At 41.3% G+C, this 23213-nt stretch overlaps 1 protein-coding gene across 1 annotated transcript; it reads left to right on the top strand.

Annotated features, from left to right (window-relative positions):
* The first annotated feature begins 575 nt into the window (after positions 1–575).
* LOC120559088 (secretory phospholipase A2 receptor-like) lies at positions 576–14566 on the top strand. Its single transcript, XM_039800510.1, has 6 exons — positions 576–657; positions 11155–11345; positions 12377–12593; positions 13151–13492; positions 14195–14292; positions 14363–14566. Exons 1-6 carry the CDS (start codon positions 621–623, stop codon positions 14495–14497), a joined length of 1020 nt encoding a protein of 339 aa, XP_039656444.1. The 5' UTR covers positions 576–620; the 3' UTR covers positions 14498–14566.
* The last annotated feature ends 8647 nt before the right edge of the window (positions 14567–23213 follow it).

The raw sequence follows: 23213 nt of genomic DNA, 5'->3' as shown, positions 1-23213 counted from the left end.
GCGTCTGTGGAGGGAAAAGTCCGCTGTGCGTCGGGTGCAAAATAGGAATGATACATGCGTCGGTGTACAAAGGCAATTGCGCTGAGTGCAAGATAGGGCCCTTAGTGTTTTAAAAATAGTGATTTTTATGTGATCATAGTAGTGTCCCTAACTCTCCCATTCAAAAGGACATTTGACACAAAATGAGAATACGGTCAATCTTAAAAGTGGTGTTTCCGTCCTGAATTTGCTTTTAAACTAAAGTTTGACTCGGGTACATTCACAAAAAGACCCCAGGTTGCATTTTGGCGAGAGTTACACTTTAAGACACTTAAACACACGCCGCTATTGGAAATAAGAATCTGTTCTTTATGACTTGTGTGGGTCATGAAAGGTTAAATTAAAATTAAAAAAAATATTTGTTTATGGCTGTAGGCCAGCAAAATGGCATCAAACATGTTTTAGAAAAAGAGGAACCTTTTCTTTTGTCCATTGTGCCCATTATTTGCCTAACATGTAAATAGTTGTTGCCTGCAGCCAAACAATACGGAGGTGTTGTCCACTGTTCATGTGGAACAATGAGTTAAATGAGCAGCGACCTGTCTGAAGTCCCACAGTGAGGAGGACGGAGAGCAGACAAGATGGACAAACTTCTTCTGCTCATCATGGCTGCATCAGGTGAGTATTTAATGTTTTATTAATGTTTATAGTCTTTTATTACATATCTATATATACTTGTGGCTACAAAACTCTTATCACATTTTATTCATTTATTTGCAAATCAAATCCACAAAATAAATGACGTACAGCACAGTTAATCATTAGTTACGTTATGAGGTCCTTCTTGTGAAAGAATTCTTGTCAAAACACAACAGGAGGACTAGCCCAGTTAACTTTAAAAGAGACGATGAAAGTTAGACTTATCTATCATGAAAGAGATAATATACTATAGATAAATATACTATATACATAGCATATACTTTATATATAAACATAACAAAAACAAAATTAGGCTGTGCTTTAGCAAAGATAAGTCATTTTTATTTCTACGGCACGAGATGATGACGTCATTGACAGGAGGGAGGATGGGAAGACTGTGGGATCCTCACACTAAGCTAACGTCGTTATGTGTCAGGATCCCACAGTCTCTCCATTCTCTCTACTGATTCTTCACGTCTGTTTCAACTTTTGTCTTCATCAAAGTTTAGTTTTTTGATTCAGCAGCTTATAAAATCTTAAGTTCTGGGTTCTTGACCCTGTTGGTAGTGAATATCAGCACACAGCAGCTTTTAGACATGTTTCTGTTGTTTGCTAGTAGACGGAATAGAAGAGGAGGAAACCTTCAGGCTAGCAGAGAAAAAGCGGAACCTTTGCGTTTCGCCTGATATGTAAATTATTGTGGCCTCTGACACATTTCCATGAAGTTAAAAATAATTCTGAGGTTCTGTAAGCCGAGTATGTGGAAGACAAAGAGCTGTCTGTCTGCTGTTGTTGGGGAGAGAGACGTCTGGACTCCCTCTCAGACTCTCTCAGACTGGGAGGGACATCTGGACTCTCAGACTGGGAGAGAGTCTAGACTCCCTCTCAGACACTCTCAGACTGGGAGGGACATCTGGACTCCCTCTCAGACACTCTCAGACTGGGAGGGACATCTGGACTCCCTCTCAGACTCTCTCAGACTGGGAGGGACATCTGGACTCCCTCTCAGACTCTCCCAGACTGGGAGGGATGTCTGGACTCCCTCTCAGACTCTCTCAGACTGGGAGGGGGACGTGTGAACTCTCTCAGACTCAGACCAGATAAGAGGCCGAAAAATCTTTATAAAAATTGAAAGGGGTGATAGAATGATTATATAGGGTATTTTACACTGTTCCTTAAGGTCTCCTAATGGGGTATGTAACATTGGTTGGCCTGAAAATTGCCCGAATGCTATTTTATTAGGCCCTTAACTACCCTGTGAATATGGCTCTATTTGGAACATGAGCTTTTCTTCCAAATATGGTATGCTCATGAATATTCAGAATGAGCTGCGCGCTGATTGTTGAGGAAACCACATAGAAACACATGGGAGACTCGGCAGCAGGTCTCATATTTCAGACACTGCAAAGTTATACATTGTTTATCGGGCTATTTCGTTATTAAATTCACTTATGAGACTTTTTTAAGCGAGAAATCAACTATATACAGCTCAAACATGGGCAGTTTTACGAAAATTGATGGCTAATTGCAAATTTGGTAAGACTGTGTGTCGGAGTTCAGCGGCCGGTGCTGCCTGTGTAGCCGCCTCGCTGCCCGGCCTGCCTTCCTCCACAGACCCCGGCCTGCAGTGAGGTAGATGGAGCACCGTCACGGCTGGCAGCCCACAGCACTCCATACCCACGCAAAGTCACCGTTTTTTGGTCTAATGGACGCTGCTGCCCTGACAGAGCTCCAGGGCCTGCAGCTCCCCTCTTCCTGCTAGCTAAATGCCCGTGTGTGTGAGTGAGAGCGCGGTCAGCGAGCTTGTTACACCAGCAATCTCTTACAACAGTTCCAGTTACTCTTGGCTGGCTGCCAGCTGCCAGCATAACTAGAGTAGCTATATTTACAGTTTGGATTTTCGCCCTAGCTACTATGTGTAGCTAGCTACAAATCACGGATAGCTAGCTTCATTTTTGCTGTAATTCGAGTATATTTACAGTTTGAATTTCCTCACGCCACTTATACAGCATCTACCTAAAGGTCCTATAAAGCTAACAATGGTGTCCGATTTCAAGATAATGAATTTTTGTGAATTCCAGAGGAATTCTAAGAGGAGGCTAGCTAGCTCTCATTGATAGAGCTCCATCCAGCCGCAGGCTCTATCAATGACACTCGCAGACAAGAGGCGTTTATTTCCCCAATAGTTTGTTTAAATAACTCAACACATTATAATTACACACATTAAAAGAGTAACTGGAACTGTGGTAAGAGATTGCTGGTGTAACAAGCTCACTGACCGCGCTCTCACTCACACACACCGGGCATTTAGCTAGCAGGAAGAGGGGAGCTGCAGGCCCTGGAGCTCTGTCAGGGCAGCGGCGTTTGGTAGTCCGTTCACCCACAAAACGGTGACTTTGCGTGGGTATGGAGTGCTGTGGGCTGCCAGTCGTGACGGAGCTCCATTTACCTCACAGCAGGCCGGGGTCTGTGAAGGAAGGCAGGCCGGGTGAGGCAGCTACACAGGCAGCACCGGCGCTGAACTCCTTGAGATCTGTGCGACCTAGATTCAGAAGACTAAGCTGATCTCAAATCAGTTGTGTAGCCTATGCAAATGTTGGGGCGTGACAAACACAGAGACTAGAGCCAAATGAGGAGGAGCCGCCGAGTTGACGTCAACTAGGCGTAGGCGGCTTGTTGAGATTCGCCCGTTTTCAGAGGCAGTTTCAAATAGTGAGATTTGCAGAGAAAAGAGGTGTCAATGGGATTTAGAGGTTCTATGTATGTCCTAGTTATCCACTAAACTGTCATTATTCAACTATGACAAGGTAAAATCGGTTTTGCATTCTTCATCACCCCTTTTTTTGTTGTTGTTGTTGTTTTGTTTTTTTAGTTTTTTTTATGTGCACAAATAAGTGACAGGTACCATAAGATTTTCTTCTTCCTGTTCCTTTTTTTTCATTCATGCATGTTATGAATGAATGAATGAATGAATAAAGTTAATTTTCTCTAAAAAAAAAATAATACTTTGATATTCAATTTGTCCAATTTATCATCACGCGCTGCTGCAGTGAGCTCAACTAACGTTATCATTTTTTTTAGTTTGTGTTCCAGTAGCTACTCACACTACTGGGTTTACCAGTTAGTCACATCTATTCAGTCTAGGCGTCATGGGCGGGCTTTAGGGGGCCGGGTCCACCCCCAGACTCAGCTGTGCCCGCCCTGGACGGACAAGCCTTTTAATTTTATTAACTGACGACTGAGGAGCCTGTCACCAATCCCACGACAATATTGTCCATGATTTAGGCTGACGCAATTATCCCTCTTGTTATACGCTGTATAGGCCTATGGTGCTTGTGTGCAATAGTTGTCCAAGACTTACCTGTTTCAATACCAAATAAAATCTGTTATACGTGTTGACCTGTATGAATTCATTCAATGCTCATTTGGAAGATAATTAAGATAATGTTACATCATGAGATGTATTTAATTTGGGCCCCCCATAAAAACAATGGCATGCCCGTCCGTGAATTTGTGTCTGGTGCCGGATCTGCATCTAAAAAAACTAACACACTGTTGGATACTCGTAGGGTACAGATTTGATCATTGGCAAATTATCAGAGATGTTTTATCAATATTAATAAAGTTATGAATATGGTTATTAATAACTTTATCAAATCGACAAACAATCAAAGCGGGGCACCACCCTGCAAGGCAGGGACCAATAATCAAACTGTGGAACAGTCTCATTTCTGTAATAATCCTAAGGAAGGGGTGAATTTGAGCACGGACCTGTTCGACCAGCAATTATTACAATAAATACACAAATAATCACAGGCAACTGCTATTTAAGTATAATAGATTTATTAACGTCACAATTATCAGTAGCTAATCAATAATCCTTCAATAATAAACATATACCTTTTACAATATCACAACCAAAACACAGCAAAAACAAAAAGCAGCATATGTCATGGACACATCTGTGTCTGTGTGTGTGTGTGTGTGTGTGTGTGTGTGTGTAAGGGTGAGTGAAAGTGGAGGGGGCGGTGTCGAAATGTAGTTCTAACACAAAAACAACTCCCAAAATGGCTACTCCTGTAAGCTGCACAAAACTATTTAGCCTCAAGAGGGCGGTAGTGGTGCTGGGTGCACAAGGAGGGGTTGAAGAGGCCAAGGGGGTTGCTAGGCAACACGCACGCTTAGCCCGTATGCTAGGTCATGTATTAGCTCTTTACAAACGTCATGCCGACTCCACGTGGTTAAGCTAGCAGCGTTAGCTCAGGAGCTACGTGGCTAGCTTGTGTCCGCGTGTGTGTGTGTGTGCGTGTGTGTGTGTGTGTGTGTTGTGTGTGTGTGCGTGTGTGTGCGTGTGTGTGCGTGTGTGTGTGTGTGTGTGTTAGTAAAAGAAGAAAGAGTAAAGAAGGAGACACTCTGATTAGTTATCGATAATGACCAGCCCCCCTACGCCATTCAGGTCTGGACCACACGTGTAATTAGGACAGACTCTGAGACTTTTATCTTACTGAGGGAAACTTCGGTCCTTATAACCACCCCAGTAGCTAACAGCTGATTTTCCGCGATTATCTCGCAGACATTAACTAAACTCCGTGAATGGAGTGATTTAGCAGGTAGCAATTACAGTTTTACCCAGCTACTTAACACAACATATCAACAGTATTGTGATCAATGATACATTCACAGAAGCAGATTAATAATCACACATGGACCAGTACATGATTAACATCAGATCACATTAAATGGCAAACAATGGTTACAATAACCTTCGCTCATTAATGAAACAAACCAAACACACTAGTTCTAACGTCTGCCCAGAACTGTGTAAGCCTCTGACTGTATATGTGTTGTTTGTAGTTAATCTCTCACCAGAGTTTAACGATCCGTGTCATCCAGAGCAGCAGAAGACACGCGATCCAGGTCGACGACGCAAGAAGAGCGGAACGTAGTCCATTTCTTGAATCCAGGCTGATTAAACCCGCTGCAGATGTGAGGAGATACTGGGCCAGTATTCCTCGGATCCCCTTTGTATATCAGAAAGATATAAAATGTCCCAGCTCAATCTCGACCAGCGAGGTGACGCTGGTTAAGCTAGTCCAGACCGCTGCGCCTCCTGTCAGTAAAATGAATCACCGTGGAAAGCCGGGATCTTGGGGTTAACAGGCTATTTATTATAGTTTGAGACCTCATGCTGTGTTTATGGTCCCGCTGAACCAATAGGAAGACTCAAAACTCTTGAAAGTGTGAAGACTACAATCTTGTAGATCTTTGACTTCCTGCCAGCTGTGAGGCTTGTCCCTTCTTGCTGGGACTTTCACATAGAGGTGTGAATTAACCAGGCTTTGGGTTTTACATACAGGCCACGATTCCTTTGTCGCTCTGGTCAGCTCAATCTTAGGCCTTTTTTGGTTAAATCAGGTTCAACCAGCTTCTTGGTCCCAACACACTAAAAGTCCCAAAAAGCAGAATAGGGTCTCTTTAAAATGTTCTACAACTTTCACTCTTTAAAAGTGTCATACAACTTACTCTCATATTTCTTTGGAAATATTGAACAAGGCTGATTGAGATTTCCTAATTTGACCCATTCACCATCTTACTCAACTACTTCTTCATCCAAATTCAGTTGAACATCAGCATTACAAAATCTTTCATACAATATTGGAATTATTCAACTTTTTACAGACCTTCATAATAATTAAAACCATTTCCAAATTTTTTAAATTTTCCTATAAAAATAACCCCAGCCCGATCTGCCGGGGGTTTGATTTCTCCCTGCAGCTCAGGCTGGAAACCTGTACGTTTATCTATCCTGCTTCGCAGCAACCGGTTGATGCCGCTGTCGCTGCTACGTCACCCTGATCGTTGCTCTGATTGGTTGAAGGACTATCCAGTCACGTACAGAGTCATTTGAACTATGCCCGTTGATCATCTCTTGTGCAGACAAAATACAGAGCAGACTCCCCAGACTAATATTCAATCTTAAAATATTGAGCTTGGTCTGATGATAGCCAGACTACCTGTACAGCCCTGTACCTGTGCATATGGAAACACACATCTATTCTATTCTATCATAAAACCTAAGTCATGTAAAGAAACAGAAAGCAGGTGCTATTGGTATAACTAGAACATACAATTGTGTATTATCCCTATAACAGTGATAAGAAATGTCTTAAAAAAGTTGTTGATATTACATTTCAATTCAATTCAAATTTATTTATAGTATCAAATCATAACAAAAGTTATCTCGAGACACTTTACAGATGGAGTAGGTCTAGACTACACTCTATAATTTCCAAAACCCCAACAATTACAGTAATTCCATCAAGAGCAAGCATTAGCAGTGGCTATCGCGACAGTGGCAAGGAAAAACTCCCTTTTAGGAAGAAACCTCGGCAGACCCAGACTCTTGGTAGGCGTTTTCTGACGGGCCGGTTGGGGGTGTGATGAACAGTGGCGATAATAGTCACATTAAAGGTCACAGTGACGTCGAAGGTTATCGTGGAAGTTCATGTCATAGCAGGGCACATCGTGTCATACTGAGTAGTGCAGTCTCCTATACCAGATCCAGACTACTCTGTGCATAGGAACATCACAGCAGGGCGTTGCAGGATGTAGCGTGGCGCTGCAGAGCATGGGTGGATGCGGCGGATGCAGCAGGACGCGGCCGGGAATTGCAGAGAAGAAGAAACATAAGGACTCCGGGGAGTAAACTCCCCAGAGCTAGATTAGTAACAAGCAATTCTGGGACAGGATGCATACAGAAGTAACAAGTAGAGATGAGAGAGCAGCTCAGTGTGTCATTGGAAGGAAACAGCCTCCACTGCAGTCTAGAATTATAATAGCATAACTAAGAGAGGCAGGTTAAAGAGAGGTGCCTGGTTAGGCTAGAACTCTCCCCAACTGGATCGGGCTGTACTGGCCTGCCTCCCTCTACTCTTGCTATATTATTAATTATATAATAAATAAAACTGATGACTACGAGGAGAAGCAGGTGGGCCGGGTTAGGTGGACGCTGCAACTCCTCACTCCCTAACTATAAGCTTTATCAAAGAGGAGGGTTTTCAGTTTACTCTTGAATGTGGCGACGGTGTCTGCCCCTCGAACCCAGACTGGAAGCTGGTTCCACAGAAGCGGAGCCTGATAGCTGAAGGCCCTGGCCCCCAGTCTACTTTTAGAGACTCTAGGAACCACAAGTAGCCCCGCATTCCGGGAGCGCAGTGCCCTAGTGGGACAATAAGGTACTAAGAGCTCTTCTAGGTAAGATGGTGCTTGACCATTTAGAGCTTTGTAAGTCAGGAGGAGGATTTTAAATTCGATCCTAGATTTCACAGGAAGCCAATGCAGAGAAGCTAATACAGGAGAAATATGATCTCTTCTCTTAGTTTTCGTCAGAACACGTGCTGCAGCATTCTGGATCAGCTGGAGCGTCTTAAGGGACTTATTTGGGCAACCTGATAATAAGGAATTGCAGTAGTCTAGTCTAGAAGTAACGAATGCATGGACTAGTTTTTCAGCATCGTTTTGAGACAGGATATTCCTGATTTTGGCAATTTTACGAAGATGGAAAAAGGCTATTCTTGAGGTTTGTTTTAAGTGGGCGTTGAAGGATATATCCTGATCAAAAATAACTCCCAAATTTCTGACAGCAGTGCTGGAGGCCAGGGCAATACCATCCAGAGTAGCTATATCTTTCGAAAACGAAGTTCAGCGGTGCGTTGGTCCTATCACAATGACTTCCGTTTTTTCTGAGTTTAACATCAGGAAGTTGTGGGTCATCCAGCATTTTATATCCTCAACACACGTTTGAAGTCTTGCTAACTGACCACTTTCATCTGGCTTAATTGACAGATATAATTGGGTATCGTCTGCGTAACAGTGATAGTTAATTGAGTGTTTCCTAATAATATGACCTAGAGGAAGCATATATAAGGAAAATAGAATTGGTCCAAGCACTGAGCCTTGAGGAACGCCATGGCTAACTTTGGCGTGCTTGGAGGGTTTATCGTTAATGTTAACAAATTGGGATCGCTCAGAGAAATAAGACTTAAACCAGCTAAGAGCTATTCCTTTAATTCCAACTAAGTGTTCTAATCTGTGTAACAGGATTGTATGGTCAATTGTGTCAAATGCAGCACTAAGATCTAGTAAAACCAGTATGGAGACAAGTCCTTTGTCTGCAGCTGTTAGAAGGTCGTTAGTAATTTTCACCAGTGCCGTCTCTGTGCTATGATTCTTTCTAAATCCTGATTGAAAATCATCAAATAAACTGTTGCTATGTAGAAAATCACATAACTGATTAGCAACCACCTTCTCAAGGATCTTGGATAGAAAGGGAAGGTTAGATATAGGTCTATAGTTTGCTAAGACCTCAGGATCCAGGGTGGGTTTTTTCAGAAGAGGTTTTATCACAGCTATTTTAAATGACTGCGGTACATAACCTGTTAATAAGGACATATTGATCATATCTAGTAGTGAAGTGTTTACCACGGGTAACGCTTCTTTGAGTAGCCTCGTTGGGATGGGGTCCAAGAGACAGGTAGATGGCTTAGCTGAGGATATCTTTAACATTAATTGTTGAAGGTCTATAGGATAAAAGCAGTCTAAGTATATGTCCGGACTAGTCGTTTGTTCTAGTGGTCCTGTATTTAAAGATGAACTGTTAGAAGTTAAGGGCAAAAGGTGATTAATTTTGTCTCTAATTGTTATAATTTTATCATTAAAGAAGCTCATGAAGTCATCACTACTCAGAGCTAGAGGAATAGATGGCTCAGTAGAGCTGTGACTGTCTGTCAGCCTGGCTACAGTGCTGAAAAGAAACCTTGGGGTTGTTCTTATTTTCTTCTATTAGTGAAGAGTAATAGTCTGATCTGGCCTTTCTTAGGGCCTTCCTATAGGTTTTGAGACTTTCTTGCCAATCCAAACGAGATTCTTCCACTTTGGTGGAGCGCCACTTACTTTCGAGGTTTCGCGAGATTTGTTTTAATTTGCGAGTTTGGGAGTTATACCAAGGCGCTAGTTTCCTTTGCTTTATCGTCTTCTTTTTGAGAGGAGCGACAGAGTCTAAGGTCGTCCGTAGGCATGTCGTAACACCGTCTACAAATGTATCAATTTGAGAAGGACTGAGGTTAACATACAGGTCCTCTGTTATGTTTAAGGCACGACATAGAGTGGAATGCTGTTGTAATATCTTCCTTAAATTTCGCTATAGCACTGTCAGATAGGCATCTAGTGTAGAAGCTATTATCTAGTTTAGTATGGTCAGGTAGCAAGAATTCAAAAGTAATTAAAAAATGATCTGATAATACCAAATTCTGCGGAAATATTATTAAATCCTCAATTTCAATACCATAAGCCAGCACAAGGTCGAGGGTGTGGTTAAAACAGTGCGTCGCCTTGTGCACACTCTGACTGAAACCGATTGAATCCAGTAATGTGTTGAAAGCAGTAGTAAGGCTATTGCTGTCAACGTCCACATGGATATTAAAATCACCTACAATAAGTACTTTGTCTGATTTAAGGACTACACATGATAAAAACTCTGAGAATTCAGATAAAAATTCAGAATACGGATCTGGAGCGCGGTAGACAACAACAAATATAATTGGCTGTTCTGATTTCCGTGTTGGATGTTGAAGATTAAGAACAAGGCTTTCAAAAGAGTTATAATTCAGTTTGGGTTTAGGGTTAATTAACAGGCTTGAATCAAACATGGCTGCAACTCCCCCTCCTCGGCCGGAGCCTCTAGGAATTTGAGTATTAATATGACTGGGAGGAGTCGCTTCATTTAGACTAACATATTATTCATGGCCCAGCCAGGTTTCAGTAAGACAGAATAAATCAATTTGATTATCAGATATCAATTCATTTACTAGTACTGCTTTAGAAGACAGAGATCTGATATTTAGTAATCCACATCTAATTTTCCTATCCTTTTCTATCATTGCAGTGGTAGTTTTAATATCAATTAAGTTGTTAAGTATTGCCCCTCTTTTCACCACTTTGTTTGGTCTGTTGTTGATTATAATAGGAATAGTACTAGTACTACATGTTACTGGAATAGTACTAGTACTACACGTTACTGGAATAACACTAGTACTACATGTTATCCTGCAGAAAACATTTTCAGATTCATCCACTTGTATAGCGCTATCAGGATCAATGCCTGGGGGACATGAATCTGTGATATTTTCAGCATAATGTCAATACTTGCCTTTCAGTGTGGTCCTTATGTTGTCAGATAGCATCCTGGCTCCGTGTCGGTTTGGGTGGAGACCATCACGCTTCAGCAGGTTGGGCATCTCCCAGAACAAGTTGAAGTTGTCGACATAGGGAATGCTCAGGGAAGTGCAGAGTGGTTCCAGCCAGGTGTGGAGCCAGAACAGTCTGGACCATCTCTCCGCACCCTTCCTGTAGGTAGGTAGAGGCCCAGAGATGACGATCCGTTTAATCTGCTCTATATGTGTGTGTGTGTCTCTACAGGGCTGAGTGCTGTCTCATCAGCTGCTGGACTTCAGTACTATTTTGTTTATGACAGGAAGAACTTTACTGAAGCCCAAAGATACTGCAGAGAGAAACACACAGACCTGGTCACTGTAGACAGCATGGAGGTTATGAAGATCCTGACCAACACGGCAGATTTAGACAACATGTTCTACTCCAACAACAGCTACGTGAGTTCACTTTTCTCTCTTTCATCTCAAAGTCTTTCTGACAGCAGGTTTGAAACCCTCCATAGGAACTAATAACTAAATGTAGAGCAGTAAGAAGTAGAATATTTATCTTTGAAATGTAGAAGTCTAAAGTGTTTGAGTTTAACCTTCAGCAGACAGTAGCCGAGTTTATATTCACAAGTCTTTATGTGAATTAAGTGATATCGAATGAAAAATTAAAAAACAGTAGAATTTGATTCAATTTCATGAATATTGACTCAAAGTTTATACGTTTGATCTCATCGGATTTCTCTTAATCGCTAAACGGTGTATGTGATAAACGCTGATGGAAACATTATTTGCTGAATAAATAATGAATTGTGATTACGTTTTAGGCCATTTTATAGTTAAACAGAAGCACCTGTAAAGGTCAGAAGTGGTGAAGACCGCGCGCCCAATGTGAACTACCGGGAGTAATGTTACCAACGCAAATGTTCCTTATCATGCAACGAGGGTCTACTACAGCCTGTAGTGATTGATGGCCAGCCTCAAATTAACTTCACATAAACATTTGAATATATATGTACTCAGAACAAAGGCTGTTAATGTTGTTCACCATCACTTGAACATAACAAAAAGATCTCTTGAAGTCCAGTTTTTTTATTTTATTTATTATTGTACCTTATTTAACCAGATAAGTCAATTGATAATCAATTCTTATTTACATGACAACCTGGCCAAGAGGCAGCGATAGAAGCAAGTCGATACAAGACATTAAAACTTAGAAACAACTAATGCAGTAAAACAGAACTAAAACATCACAAAACAGTATTTAAAACAACAGAGATCTATGTTCTCGAGAAGCTAATTGAAAATCAGTTTGAGTGATCAGAAACTATCTCTGGTAATGAGTTATTAAAGGAGGGTAACAGAATGAAGGAGTCGTAGAGGATCAGACTGATAGTATCAAGACTGGAGATGGAAAGATTAGGTAAACATCTGGTCTTCAACAAAAAGCTAGAGCAGAGTCTAATTCTTTATATCACTATCAGAGAGCCTGGATAGGACTGTCCCGTGACAGCTGGAGGTGGTCACTGTCAGACACAAGTTTCTACAAACCCGGGGAGACGGAGTTCAGACGATGGAGGCCTGGAGGACCAAACGCTGGATACAGTTATAAAGCCTGCACAGCGATTCATTATTATAATGGACTCTGGTACGAGTTCCCTTGTGACGAACAAAGTTATACAATCTGTACAGATGTCAGAGGTGAGAATATGAACTAGTGAAGTTTCCCTTCTCTGCTTCTCTTTGCCTCTTTGTTTTCATTATTCAGGCCTCTGTAGTATCAGTCACTCTGACAAAAGCAGCTTTCACACAGGTTAGTGCCGTTCAAAGAGCTTTCCAGCTGACTGAGCAGCAGATAATAAGACGGCAGGAATGAGAGCAGGAAAACATCTCAGTGGATCATGAGCATCACCACCAGAGGAAGACATATTATATTATATTATAGAGATTGGACTCGTGCATTTTCATGTGCACACATCTTACAATATCAACAGAACATGTGTGTTAAATTAACCTGATGAAATATTCATATGCAGAAAAACAACAATTTAATCATGTTTTTTAGATTTAAGGACATTTCTTTTTAATGTGGAGGGACTGTTAAGACATTATTGTTATTCTTTAGTTAGTTTATTGATGTGGTTCTTTATATCTCAGTGGATTTATTGTAGATATTATAAAGACATGAATCACAGATGTGGATGGATGGGAGGTTGTATGTTATGCTGCCTCTACACTTCTCTCTGCTTCATTTTCAGGGTCAGATGTGACTTTTGTCTTCATCACCACCTACATGACCTGGACTACAGCCCAGAACTACTGCAGAGCTCACTACACAGACCTGGCCAGTGTGAGAAACATGACAGACAACAAGAAGGTGCAGGCGGTGATACCTAGAGGACACACAGCCTGGATCGGCCTTTTCAGAGACTCCTGGAAGTGGTCAGATGGAAGTACCTCCTCATTCAGCTTCTGGAAGAACGGGCAACCTGATAACAACAACGGGAACGAGACTTGTGTGGCTGCAGACTTCAGCCAATCAGGAGCCTGGGAGGACTGGCCCTGTGACATGGAGAGAGCGTTCATTTGCTACGGTCCAGGTGAGTGCTAACCCGGGATTCAAACAGCTTTTACATTTAGATTCAGGACAATAGGGATGAAACGATATACTCAACTCAGGATTGGATTCAGGATTTTAAGTTGATGATACGGTTTTCTCAAGATGTTTTTAACAGAATGAGTGAAAATCTTCCTTTATTTCTATAAACTGCAAAACAACAGATGTGTGCTCTCATCAAAAGTGACTCTGAAACTGTATTTTATCTTAAATAACAAAGTTAGATGTTTAAAACAAATCCCACATCTAAATAACTAAATTAATAGAAACAAATCTCTTCAAATCAATAAACTAAGAAGACGTAGTGACGTCTGAAGTCAAACAAGGTCAATCTAAAGTAGATTATACTCTAGGACGTTTAAAAACTGCATCAACATTCATTTCTTATCTCAACCGGTTGTTATCTTTACACATTTATATCCATATTTAACCATCGTTACCTCCCTAGTGCTAACCTAGGACTCTAAACACCAAACATCAGGTTGTGGAGAGTAAATGTGAACATGATGATGTGGATCATTTCCATGGAATAGTTAGTAAAGTTAGCATGCAGTGGTGATCAGCTGCAGATGATCAGTTAGTGTTGAATCTATTGTTTAAACTGATGATGAGGAATAAACAGGATGATGATTATTATCCACACAGAAATGTTTGAACTCATAAAGTTTGTTTGATTTTTACAAAGTGGTGTCTGCTTCAAAGAAAGTGCTGAAAGTGAAGTTTGAGAACAAGAAGAATCTGGATCTGAATGACCCTGCTGTGATGGAGGCCATGTTGAAGCAGGTAAATCAGGTTTTATACTGTTTTACCTTTATGAAAAAACAAATGAGATAAGATAAGTTTTGTGTCTCAGCTGAAACAGAAGCTGAGGGCCCAGGGGCTGGACGACAACATCAAACTGAGCTGGAGGAAGCAGGCCGATGGAAAAGTCTTCCACAAGGAAGACAAGAAGACCAACAAGAGGAGGAGGAAGAGGGAGGAGCTGTAATGTTGAGTTGCTGCGTCTGGTTTCATCAGAGAAAAGTCTGGTTCTTTGCAAGCAGAAATACTAAATATATTCACAGCTTCTAACTTCTCAAACAGGAAGATTTGATGCTTGTTTTGGTCGTATTTGGTGATAAACTTAATATATTTGAGCTTCAGACTATTAGAATAAAACAAGACTTTAGTATTTATCTGATTTATCAGCTTTGGGGAAATATAACCGACATGTTTTACTGATTTACTGTTTCTTCTTTAAAATCTATTTTAATGAGATAAAATGTCTTTCTTTGTTTGAGAGTAAAGGTTAAAGTTAGCTACATTAGCATAGTTATCTACATTAGCATAGTCATGATTACGGACGTCTTGTGCCGATGTTCTGATAACTCTTTAGAAAACACTTTTATATTTTAGTAAACTCTCAAACAGAAGAGGAAGTTGCACCACATGAAGGCCCCGACCTTGGCGTGTGTGTGAGTAAGATAACAGTTTCTGCCTAAGAAACAAGAAGACAAACATACATTGGAGTCAGATTGGACAGGTCTTAGGGTCTCATTTGGACAAATTCCTTACAGTGTGTGCATGTGACGAGCACGAACGCCACAGTCGTTGCATCACCTGTCAAACTGCCCCCACCTGCCCGCTCTCCTCTCATTGAATATTAATTACGAGGCGAGACCATCGCTCCCCGTGTGGAAAGGCCTTAACAAGGCGTCTGGCTGTGATGAGTCAGAATATCTCTAAATGAGTGATATAGAAGATAATCATGTGAATATATTAGTGTTGTGCTGTCACCTTATAAACAAACTCAATCTGAAGATGTTTTTACAGTTTTCAGCCGTGATCCAGAATGAAAATCTGCAGAATTGAACCGATTGTTTATCAGGTTGTAGGTGGCGATGTTTTATTTTAATTTGTTTAAAATCTGGGTAATATTCTGTCTGCAGATTCTGTGTGGCTCTGGTTATTAGAGATGCAAACTTTAAACATTTCCCTAGACCGACATCTTCCAGACAGAAACACTAAATATATTCACAGCTTCTCAAACAGGAAGATTTTATGCTTTTCTTTGTTATATTTGATCATAAACTTCATATATTTGGGCTTTAGACTGTTGTTAGAATAAAACAAGACTTTCGTATTTATCTGATTTATCGTCTGTGGGAAAATATAACCGACATGTTTTACTGATTTCTGATATTTTATGTTGATGTTTTTCAGGTCGTGGTGGAGATGTTTAACATTAAGTAAGGGTTAATGCCCGACGAGGTGTCCATTGTCAGGTATTAATGGACGACGGCGAGGCGTGAACCGTCCAATGTGGAGCGGAGGACGGTTCACGCCTCCACCGAAGTCCATTACTACCTGACAATGGACACCTTGAAGGGCATTAACCCGCTTATACCATGGTCACTTGCCAAATAACATATTTGTAAAACATTACTTCATATTTAATTAGTTTTACAATCGAAATCTAAAGTTTATCCAAACAATAACTCCGTTTCCCTGGTTACGCCTGACGGTTTGACTAATACCTGGAACAATCATTCCCATCCATCAGGTTCTTATGCAATGCAAACGTTGTTCTCTCCACCAGGAATTAGGAAGAACCTTAGATACGACTTGCCTCCCTTAGCAACCGGAGATATTTATATAGTCCGCTCAGCTGATAGAACCCTTCAGTTTAGCTACGAGCCAGAAAGCTAACGCTACGCTAGCAAGATCCAAAGTCAATAACATTGTGTACAGTTGGCAATCAGTAAAAATAAGTTGACAGTATGTTGAACAACAAGACAAGCTAGCTATCAGCCATGTCATTGTCCCCAAAACAATATAACGACTTTTACGAAGAATTAGATCCGCGATGTGTAACGTTACTGAACGGGCTGAACAGTGAACGGGATGTGAGATAACGTTATTCGCTGTGAAACAAAGTCAGTCCAGAGGGCCAGTATGACTCATAGACATAATATATTATATATATATATATATATATATGTCTATGGTAGAACTTACTTCTTGCAGCCTGTGTGTTTTAGCGCCAACCTGTGGTGTTCAGAGGAGGAGTTGGAAATAATAAATCCATATTTCCTTTTTGATTTAATGTAGCGCATTCATTTAGAACAGTAAACAGTCAGTTTCACCGGAACTCCTTTAGTAGGTGTCCTACATCACTTTTAATGGACACCCTGCAGCCAATCAGAATCGAGTATTCACCCAGACCATGGTATAACATTATTTAATTTGTTTAAAATGTAAATTATCTTTAGTGTTGAATATTTAAAATATATTTTCATCAGACTAGTGCTGTGTTCCAGGCAAGCCGTAACTCGTGTTTTCACAACCTTCTACCCCTGAAAGTTCCCTGGAACGCAGTCAAACCCGTAACTTACCCATGAACTGGTACCAGATGGTTGTTCTCCCAGTTACAGTTTTTGACATCACACATAAACAACAATGGCGCCCCCTGTTGTGAGAAATAGAAATAAATAGACATAAATAGGCAACATAAAGTAATTCTGCACATTGTAATCAAAACAATACATATATGATTGTGTACTACTAAACGTTATTTTCAAAATATGTCGCCGACTAGAAATCGCTAGTATCAGCTAGCGCTAGCTAACGTCAACATTAGGTAGCCACAAGCTAACGTCAACATTAGGTAGCCACTAGCTAACGTTCACGTTAGGTAGCCTAACCTAAACCCTGCCAAGTAGTGATGCACGGATCGTCTCATAACCCGCGGACCCCGCGGGTTACCCGCAGGTCGGGTTGGGGCGGGTAAATAAATTGTCACTTTATTTGCGGGGCGGGTTGGGGCAAACACGATAGCCACAAAACGGGCACTTCCAGCCTGTCAAGACATGTCTGTGGGGGGTCTAAGAAAAAGGACGACAGTGGCACGTCTCAAAATATTACCGCTTTCCTCAAAAGTAAAGTAGTACCAGCACATGTCAAGTCCGAGGTCACAGACGCTTGTGTTGAATTCTGCTGTCGAGATCTGCGGCCCTTCGACATAGTATCTGGAGATGGATTTCATACCGTAGCCCAGTGTCTAATTAACATTGGTTCCGCGTTACGGACGTGTGGATGCCAGCAGTGTACTCCCTCACAGGCAAACTGTTTGCGACAGAGCCAAAGCGACCGCGCAAGAAAAAAAAGAAATCCTCTCAAAGAAGATAAATAAAGCTCTGGATTGTGGCATATCTATTACCACTGACATGTGGACCGATGAGTTCAACAAACGATCCTACACGGCGTTTACTGGTCACTTCATTAATGACGACTGGAAATTGGAGAGCCGTGTCATAAGCACAGCTGAATTTGACTCTACTCTCAAAAAGACAGCGCACAACATCCACGAGCAAATTATTAAGGAGCTGCATGACTTTGGTATTGAACCTGCCGGCATATCAAAAGTAATGTTTGTAAGTGACCAGGGAGCAAACATAAAAGCTGCCCTTCGCAGCTACAAGTGGGTGCCGTGCACAGCCCATGTCATTAACATCGTTCTCAAACACACATTTGATGTTAAAGAGAACACGCCAACATATATGCGGCGGCGTGAATGATGTCATTGCAAAGTGCAAAAAGCCTTGTGACATACCTGAAAAATCCGGGATTGTAGTACAACTCCCGACACACCGTGATACAAGAATGTGAAACCCGTTGGAACAGCAAAGTTGTGATGATGCAGTCAGTCAGTAAACAGTATCGTGAAATCCAACAGGCCTTGCAGGAGAAAGATCAGCTCCACAGAATGGATGGCATTCAGCTGGATGTGTTGAACACAGTTACTGAGTTTTTGCTGCCTTTTAAAGCTGCGAGTGAAGAGTTGGAGGGTGATACGAATCCAACTATTCAGCTGGTCGTGCTTTGGTTTTTTAAACTGAAGAAACACTGCGAGCCCCAATACGGTGATCCGGAGTACATGGCTTATATTCGGGCACAGGCAACGCAGCTGCTAAATGAGAAAATGTCCATCAGCGTCACCCACAAGCTTGGAACGTTTCTTTGTCCCCGTTTTAAGTCCTTGAAGATGTTTCAAGCGAGAGGAAACGCTGGCTAATGCGACCAGGCCAGAAGACTTGTCAGGGAATTTGACAGTCGCCGGTTACACCTCCAGCAAGTCTGAGGGGCCAGAGCCGAGATCAACCGATGCCTCGAGGTGAGTATTGTAACACCAGCAAATAGATAGGTGTTGTAGCTATAGTGGTCTAATGTATGTTTTAAATGTTAAATATTGTTATATTTTATTTTTTAGTTGACGCGCGAAGCCGAAGCGAGTCAAAAGAAAAAGAGATGATTTTAGTGAGTGGGAGGATGAAAGTGATGTTGCCCGAGAAAGACGAGGTTCAGCGCTACATTGAGGGACAGTTCTTTTGGGACGGAGAGGACATTCTAAAATTCTGGCAGTCCCAGTCAATCTCCTTTCCTGTGCTTTCCAAGCTGTCAAAAATGATACTCTGTATCCCGGCCCCCAAGCGCATCAAGGGCGCACATTCAGCTCTGCTGGCCGGGTGCTAGAGTCTAGGAGAAACAGATTAAATCCGGTACAGTGGATGCCATTCTTTTTGCACGCGACGCGCCAAAACACGCCAAATGAACATTCCTGTGTGTTTAAAAAAAAAAAAAAAAAAAAAATATGTAGCGTACTAGGTTGTAAACTGTTGGCTAAACTTTTTTTTTTTTTAGCCTATTAGATGATTATAAACGCTGCTTTAAATGTTTAAATAGTTTATCACATGATCTGATTTATGGTCTATTTAATTTATATTCATAATCTTCTGTTGTTGTCAGTTAAAAGGGCAATGTTTCTGCACTTTCAGGCTGTAATAAAGGATATTTTCATTTCCATTACAGTGCATGTCTATTTAATGGTCGCAGGTGCGGGGCGGGGCGGGTTGTAAAAATAGATAAAGTGGTGCGGGGCGGGCTGGGGCGGGCCAAATAATTTCATTAATGCGGGACCCGCGGGTTGGAATAAAAGCCGACCCGCGCATCACTACTGCCAAGGGCACAATGTTTAGTTAGCCAGCTCGTGACTTTGCCTGGAACGCTACCAACTCGAGAGTTGTGACTTGAAGTTGTAACTTACGGACTAAAAATTTTGTCTGGAACGCAGCAGTCATCTCTTTCTTCATGTGAGAGTAATATTATAAAGTAATTATATGTATGATTGTTGTCCTGTCTCCTTATTAGAGATGTAAACTTTAAACATTTACCTAAAGTTAGTCATGAGACTTGTTCTGTGTCTGTAACATCTTCTAAACTAAAATACTAAATATTTACAGCTTCCAGCTTCTTCAATATCAAGATTTGAGGATTTTTATTTAAACTTAATATATTTTAGTAAGAAATAAAAGAGTTTTTTAAGAGTGAATTTGAATTCAAATTGTTTTGTTCTTATGAATTTAATAAAGTTGTGAAAATGATGAACTAACAAAAAGAGTTTGAATCTTTTCAACTATTTAAAACATGAGTTGGTGGTTAGCAGCATGACTCAGCATTTTCTGTTTCTATTAGTTGTGTTCTTGCATTGAACAAGAAGAAACAGAAACATTCTTTAATTCAGAGAAACATAAAGTGACAAACACATGATGACTTTGTCTCTTACCTGTATTCTGTTACCAGGTGTGTCTCTAGGATGTGTGGTGGTGTTATTCCTGTCTCTTACCTGTATTCTGTTACCAGGTGTGTCTCTAGGATGTGTGATGGTGTTATTCCTGTCTCTTACCTGTATTCTGTTACCAGGTGTGTCTCTAGGATGTGTGGTGGTGTTATTCCTGTCTCTTACCTGTATTCTGTTACCAGGTGTGTCTCTAGGATGTGTGATGGTGTTATTCCTGTCTCTTACCTGTATTCTGTTACCAGGTGTGTCTCTAGGATGTGTGATGGTGTTATTCCTGTCTCTTACCTGTATTCTGTTACCAGGTGTGTCTCTAGGATGTTAGCCCAGATCTTTCCAGCAGAGGGCTCTCTCCCTCTCTACATTATACCGGGGCAGTGATTCCCAACCAGAGGAAGATAGGGACAGATTGTAGAGCAGCTCAACTCATTTACAGTTGTTCTCAGTCGCTTTGGTACATTTCTCGAGTTACTTGTACTCAAGATAAAAGTAAGTTGTTGTTTTGGTCAAATCCCAATGTCTTTAGTACATGTCCATGTAAATCCCGTCTTTCACTACTTTCAACGTGGTTTGTTATTATTGTTTGACCACCACGGAGGAGCAGCAGAGAGCGTTCCTGTGTGGACGTGCGCGCCCAGGAACATCCGTGCACTCTAAAATAGTTGACAGAAGGATAGAAACTTCCAGTGAGCAGGTATCTCGGTCTGCAGCACTTGGTCAAAATCAAAGTGAACCGCCAGCAGCAGCAGAAGACTTTAATGTTGTGGATGAAAAGAAAGAAAAGAAAGGAGACTGAGTTGGCTGATTCAGTAAATTATCTCATAATCATATTTTGTGTCTACACCTGTTGATGTTAGCTTAAAGGAACACGCCGACTTATTGTGAATTTAGCTTATTCACTGTAACGCCCAGAGTTAGACAAGTCCATACATACCCTTCTCATCTCCGTGGGTGCTGTAACGCTGTCTGAGGGTACAGCAGCAAGGGTACAGGTAGGTTATTATGGGCTGGATGAAGGGCCAGCTGATTGGTTCATGAGAAAAGGGAAGAAGGCTACATGATAAGTAGTGAATACAGTTTAAATATTATCACATTAAATATTCTTCTTGAATCTCTTTTATATCTAAACTAAATAAACTGTTGTTGGAACTGATATTTCAGAAATGTGATCCAATCAGAACCTTGAGAATCTGAATACATTTAGGAATCATTGGAGATACCCAGCCCTAGTATTTTGATACTGCATTTGACAACTAATTCAATTCAATTTTATTTATAGTATCAAAGAGTTATCTCGAGACACTTTACAGATAGAGTAGGTCTAGACCACACTCTATAAGTTCCAAAGCCCCAACAATTACAGTAATTCCCTCATGAGCAAGCATTATCAGTGGCTGTAGCAACAGTGGCGAGGAAAAACTCCCTTTTAGGAAGAAACCTCGGCAGACCCAGACTCTTGGTAGGCGGTGTCTGACAGGGCCGGTTGGGGGTGTGATGAACAGTGGCGATAATAGTCACATTAGAGATAATGGAACAGTGACTTCAAAGGTAGTCGTTGTAGTTCATGTCATAGCAGGGCACATCGTGTCATACTGAGTAGTACAGTCTCCAATACCAGATCCTGACTACTCTGTGCATAGGAACATCACAGCAGGGCGTTGCGGGATGTAATGTGGCGCTGCAGAGCACGGGTGGATGCGGCACACGCACAGCAGGATGCAGCAGGACGCAGCAGGACGCAGCAGGACGCAGCAGGACGCGGCCGGGAATTGCAGAGAATTGCAGAGCAAAGCTCTTCGAAGAAGAAACATAAGGACTCCGGGGACTAAACTCCCCAGAGCTAGGTTAGTAACAAGCAATTCTGGGACAGGATGCATACAGAAGTAACAAGTAGAGATGAGAGAGCAGCTCAGTGTGTCATAGGAAGCAAGGAACTTCCCCGACAGTCTAGAATTATAATAGCATAGCTAAGAGAGGCAGGTTAAAGAGAGGTGCCGGATCGGGCTGTACTGGCCTGCCTCCCTCTACTCTCGCTATATTATTGATTATATGATCAATAAATCTGATGACTATGAAGAGGAGCAGATGGGCCGGGTTAGGTGGACGCTGCAACTCCTCACTCACTAACTATAAGCTTTATCAAAGAGGAGGGTTTTCAGTTTACTCTTAAATGTGGTGACGGTGTCTGCCCCCTAAACCCAGACTGGGAGCTGGTTCCACAGGACAGGAGCCTGGTAGCTGAAGGCTCTGGCCCCCAGTCTACTTTTAAAGACTCTAGGAACCACAAGTAACTCTGAATTTTGGGAGCGCAGTGCTCTAGTGGGACAGTACGGTACTAAAAGCACTTCTAGGTATGATGGTGCTTGACCATTTAGAGCTTTGTTGGTCAAGAGGAGGATTTTAAATTCGATCCTGAATTTTACAGGAAGCCAGTGCAGAGAAGCTAATACAGGAGAAATATAATCTCTCTTCTTAGTTCTTGTCAGAACACGTGCTGCAGCGTTCGGGATCAGCTGGAGAGTCTTAAGGGAATTATTTGAGCAACCTGATAGTTTATTTGTTTATTTGTTTATTTAAAAGGATCCCCATTAGCTGCCGCCAAGACGACAGCTAGTCTTCCTGGGGTCCAAACAATACATACAAAACGTGTATGTGAGTAATTACAATCACAATTACTCACAAAAATATCATATAATAATAGACATAAAAGAACAAGAAAAAATAACAATACAAAAAGTACTGATTAGAATAATAGTAAAATAATACAAAACATAGCACATGATACAACCTCTCTCAGCCAATCCAGACAATATTACGATGTTGAAAACAAATACAGTCTTAGTCTTTTTTTAAAACCAGTTTTTCCCTTGATTTCACGAACCCCAACTGGAAGATTGTTCCAAAACACAATTGACCTATAAAACACGGTCCTCTTCATAGAGTCAGATTTAGGTAGGGGTAAAGAAATCTGTCGACTATTCGCCCCTCTTGTGTAATGTGAATGCATATCTGAATAGTAAATTATATTGTCGTAAAGAAATTTTGGAATCCGAGTGTTAATAATTCTATGAAAATATCCTAACATATTAGC

Source organism: Perca fluviatilis, chromosome 5 (assembly GCF_010015445.1).
Source record: "Perca fluviatilis chromosome 5, GENO_Pfluv_1.0, whole genome shotgun sequence".
In the NCBI taxonomy this organism is placed as follows: domain Eukaryota; kingdom Metazoa; phylum Chordata; class Actinopteri; order Perciformes; family Percidae; genus Perca; species Perca fluviatilis.
The sequence above is the reverse complement of the archived record's forward strand: the minus strand, read 5'-3'. Positions and strand labels throughout refer to the sequence as shown.

Excerpts from the sequence above, each read along its gene's own strand:
- LOC120559088 (XM_039800510.1), top strand. The coding sequence starts at position 621 with ATGGACAAACTTCTTCTGCTCATCATGGCTGCATCAG. Across the intron at positions 13,493-14,194 it reads GTTCATTTGCTACGGTCCAG|TGGTGTCTGCTTCAAAGAAA; the intron begins GTGAGTGCTAAC and ends ATTTTTACAAAG. Across the intron at positions 14,293-14,362 it reads TGGAGGCCATGTTGAAGCAG|CTGAAACAGAAGCTGAGGGC; the intron begins GTAAATCAGGTT and ends TTTGTGTCTCAG.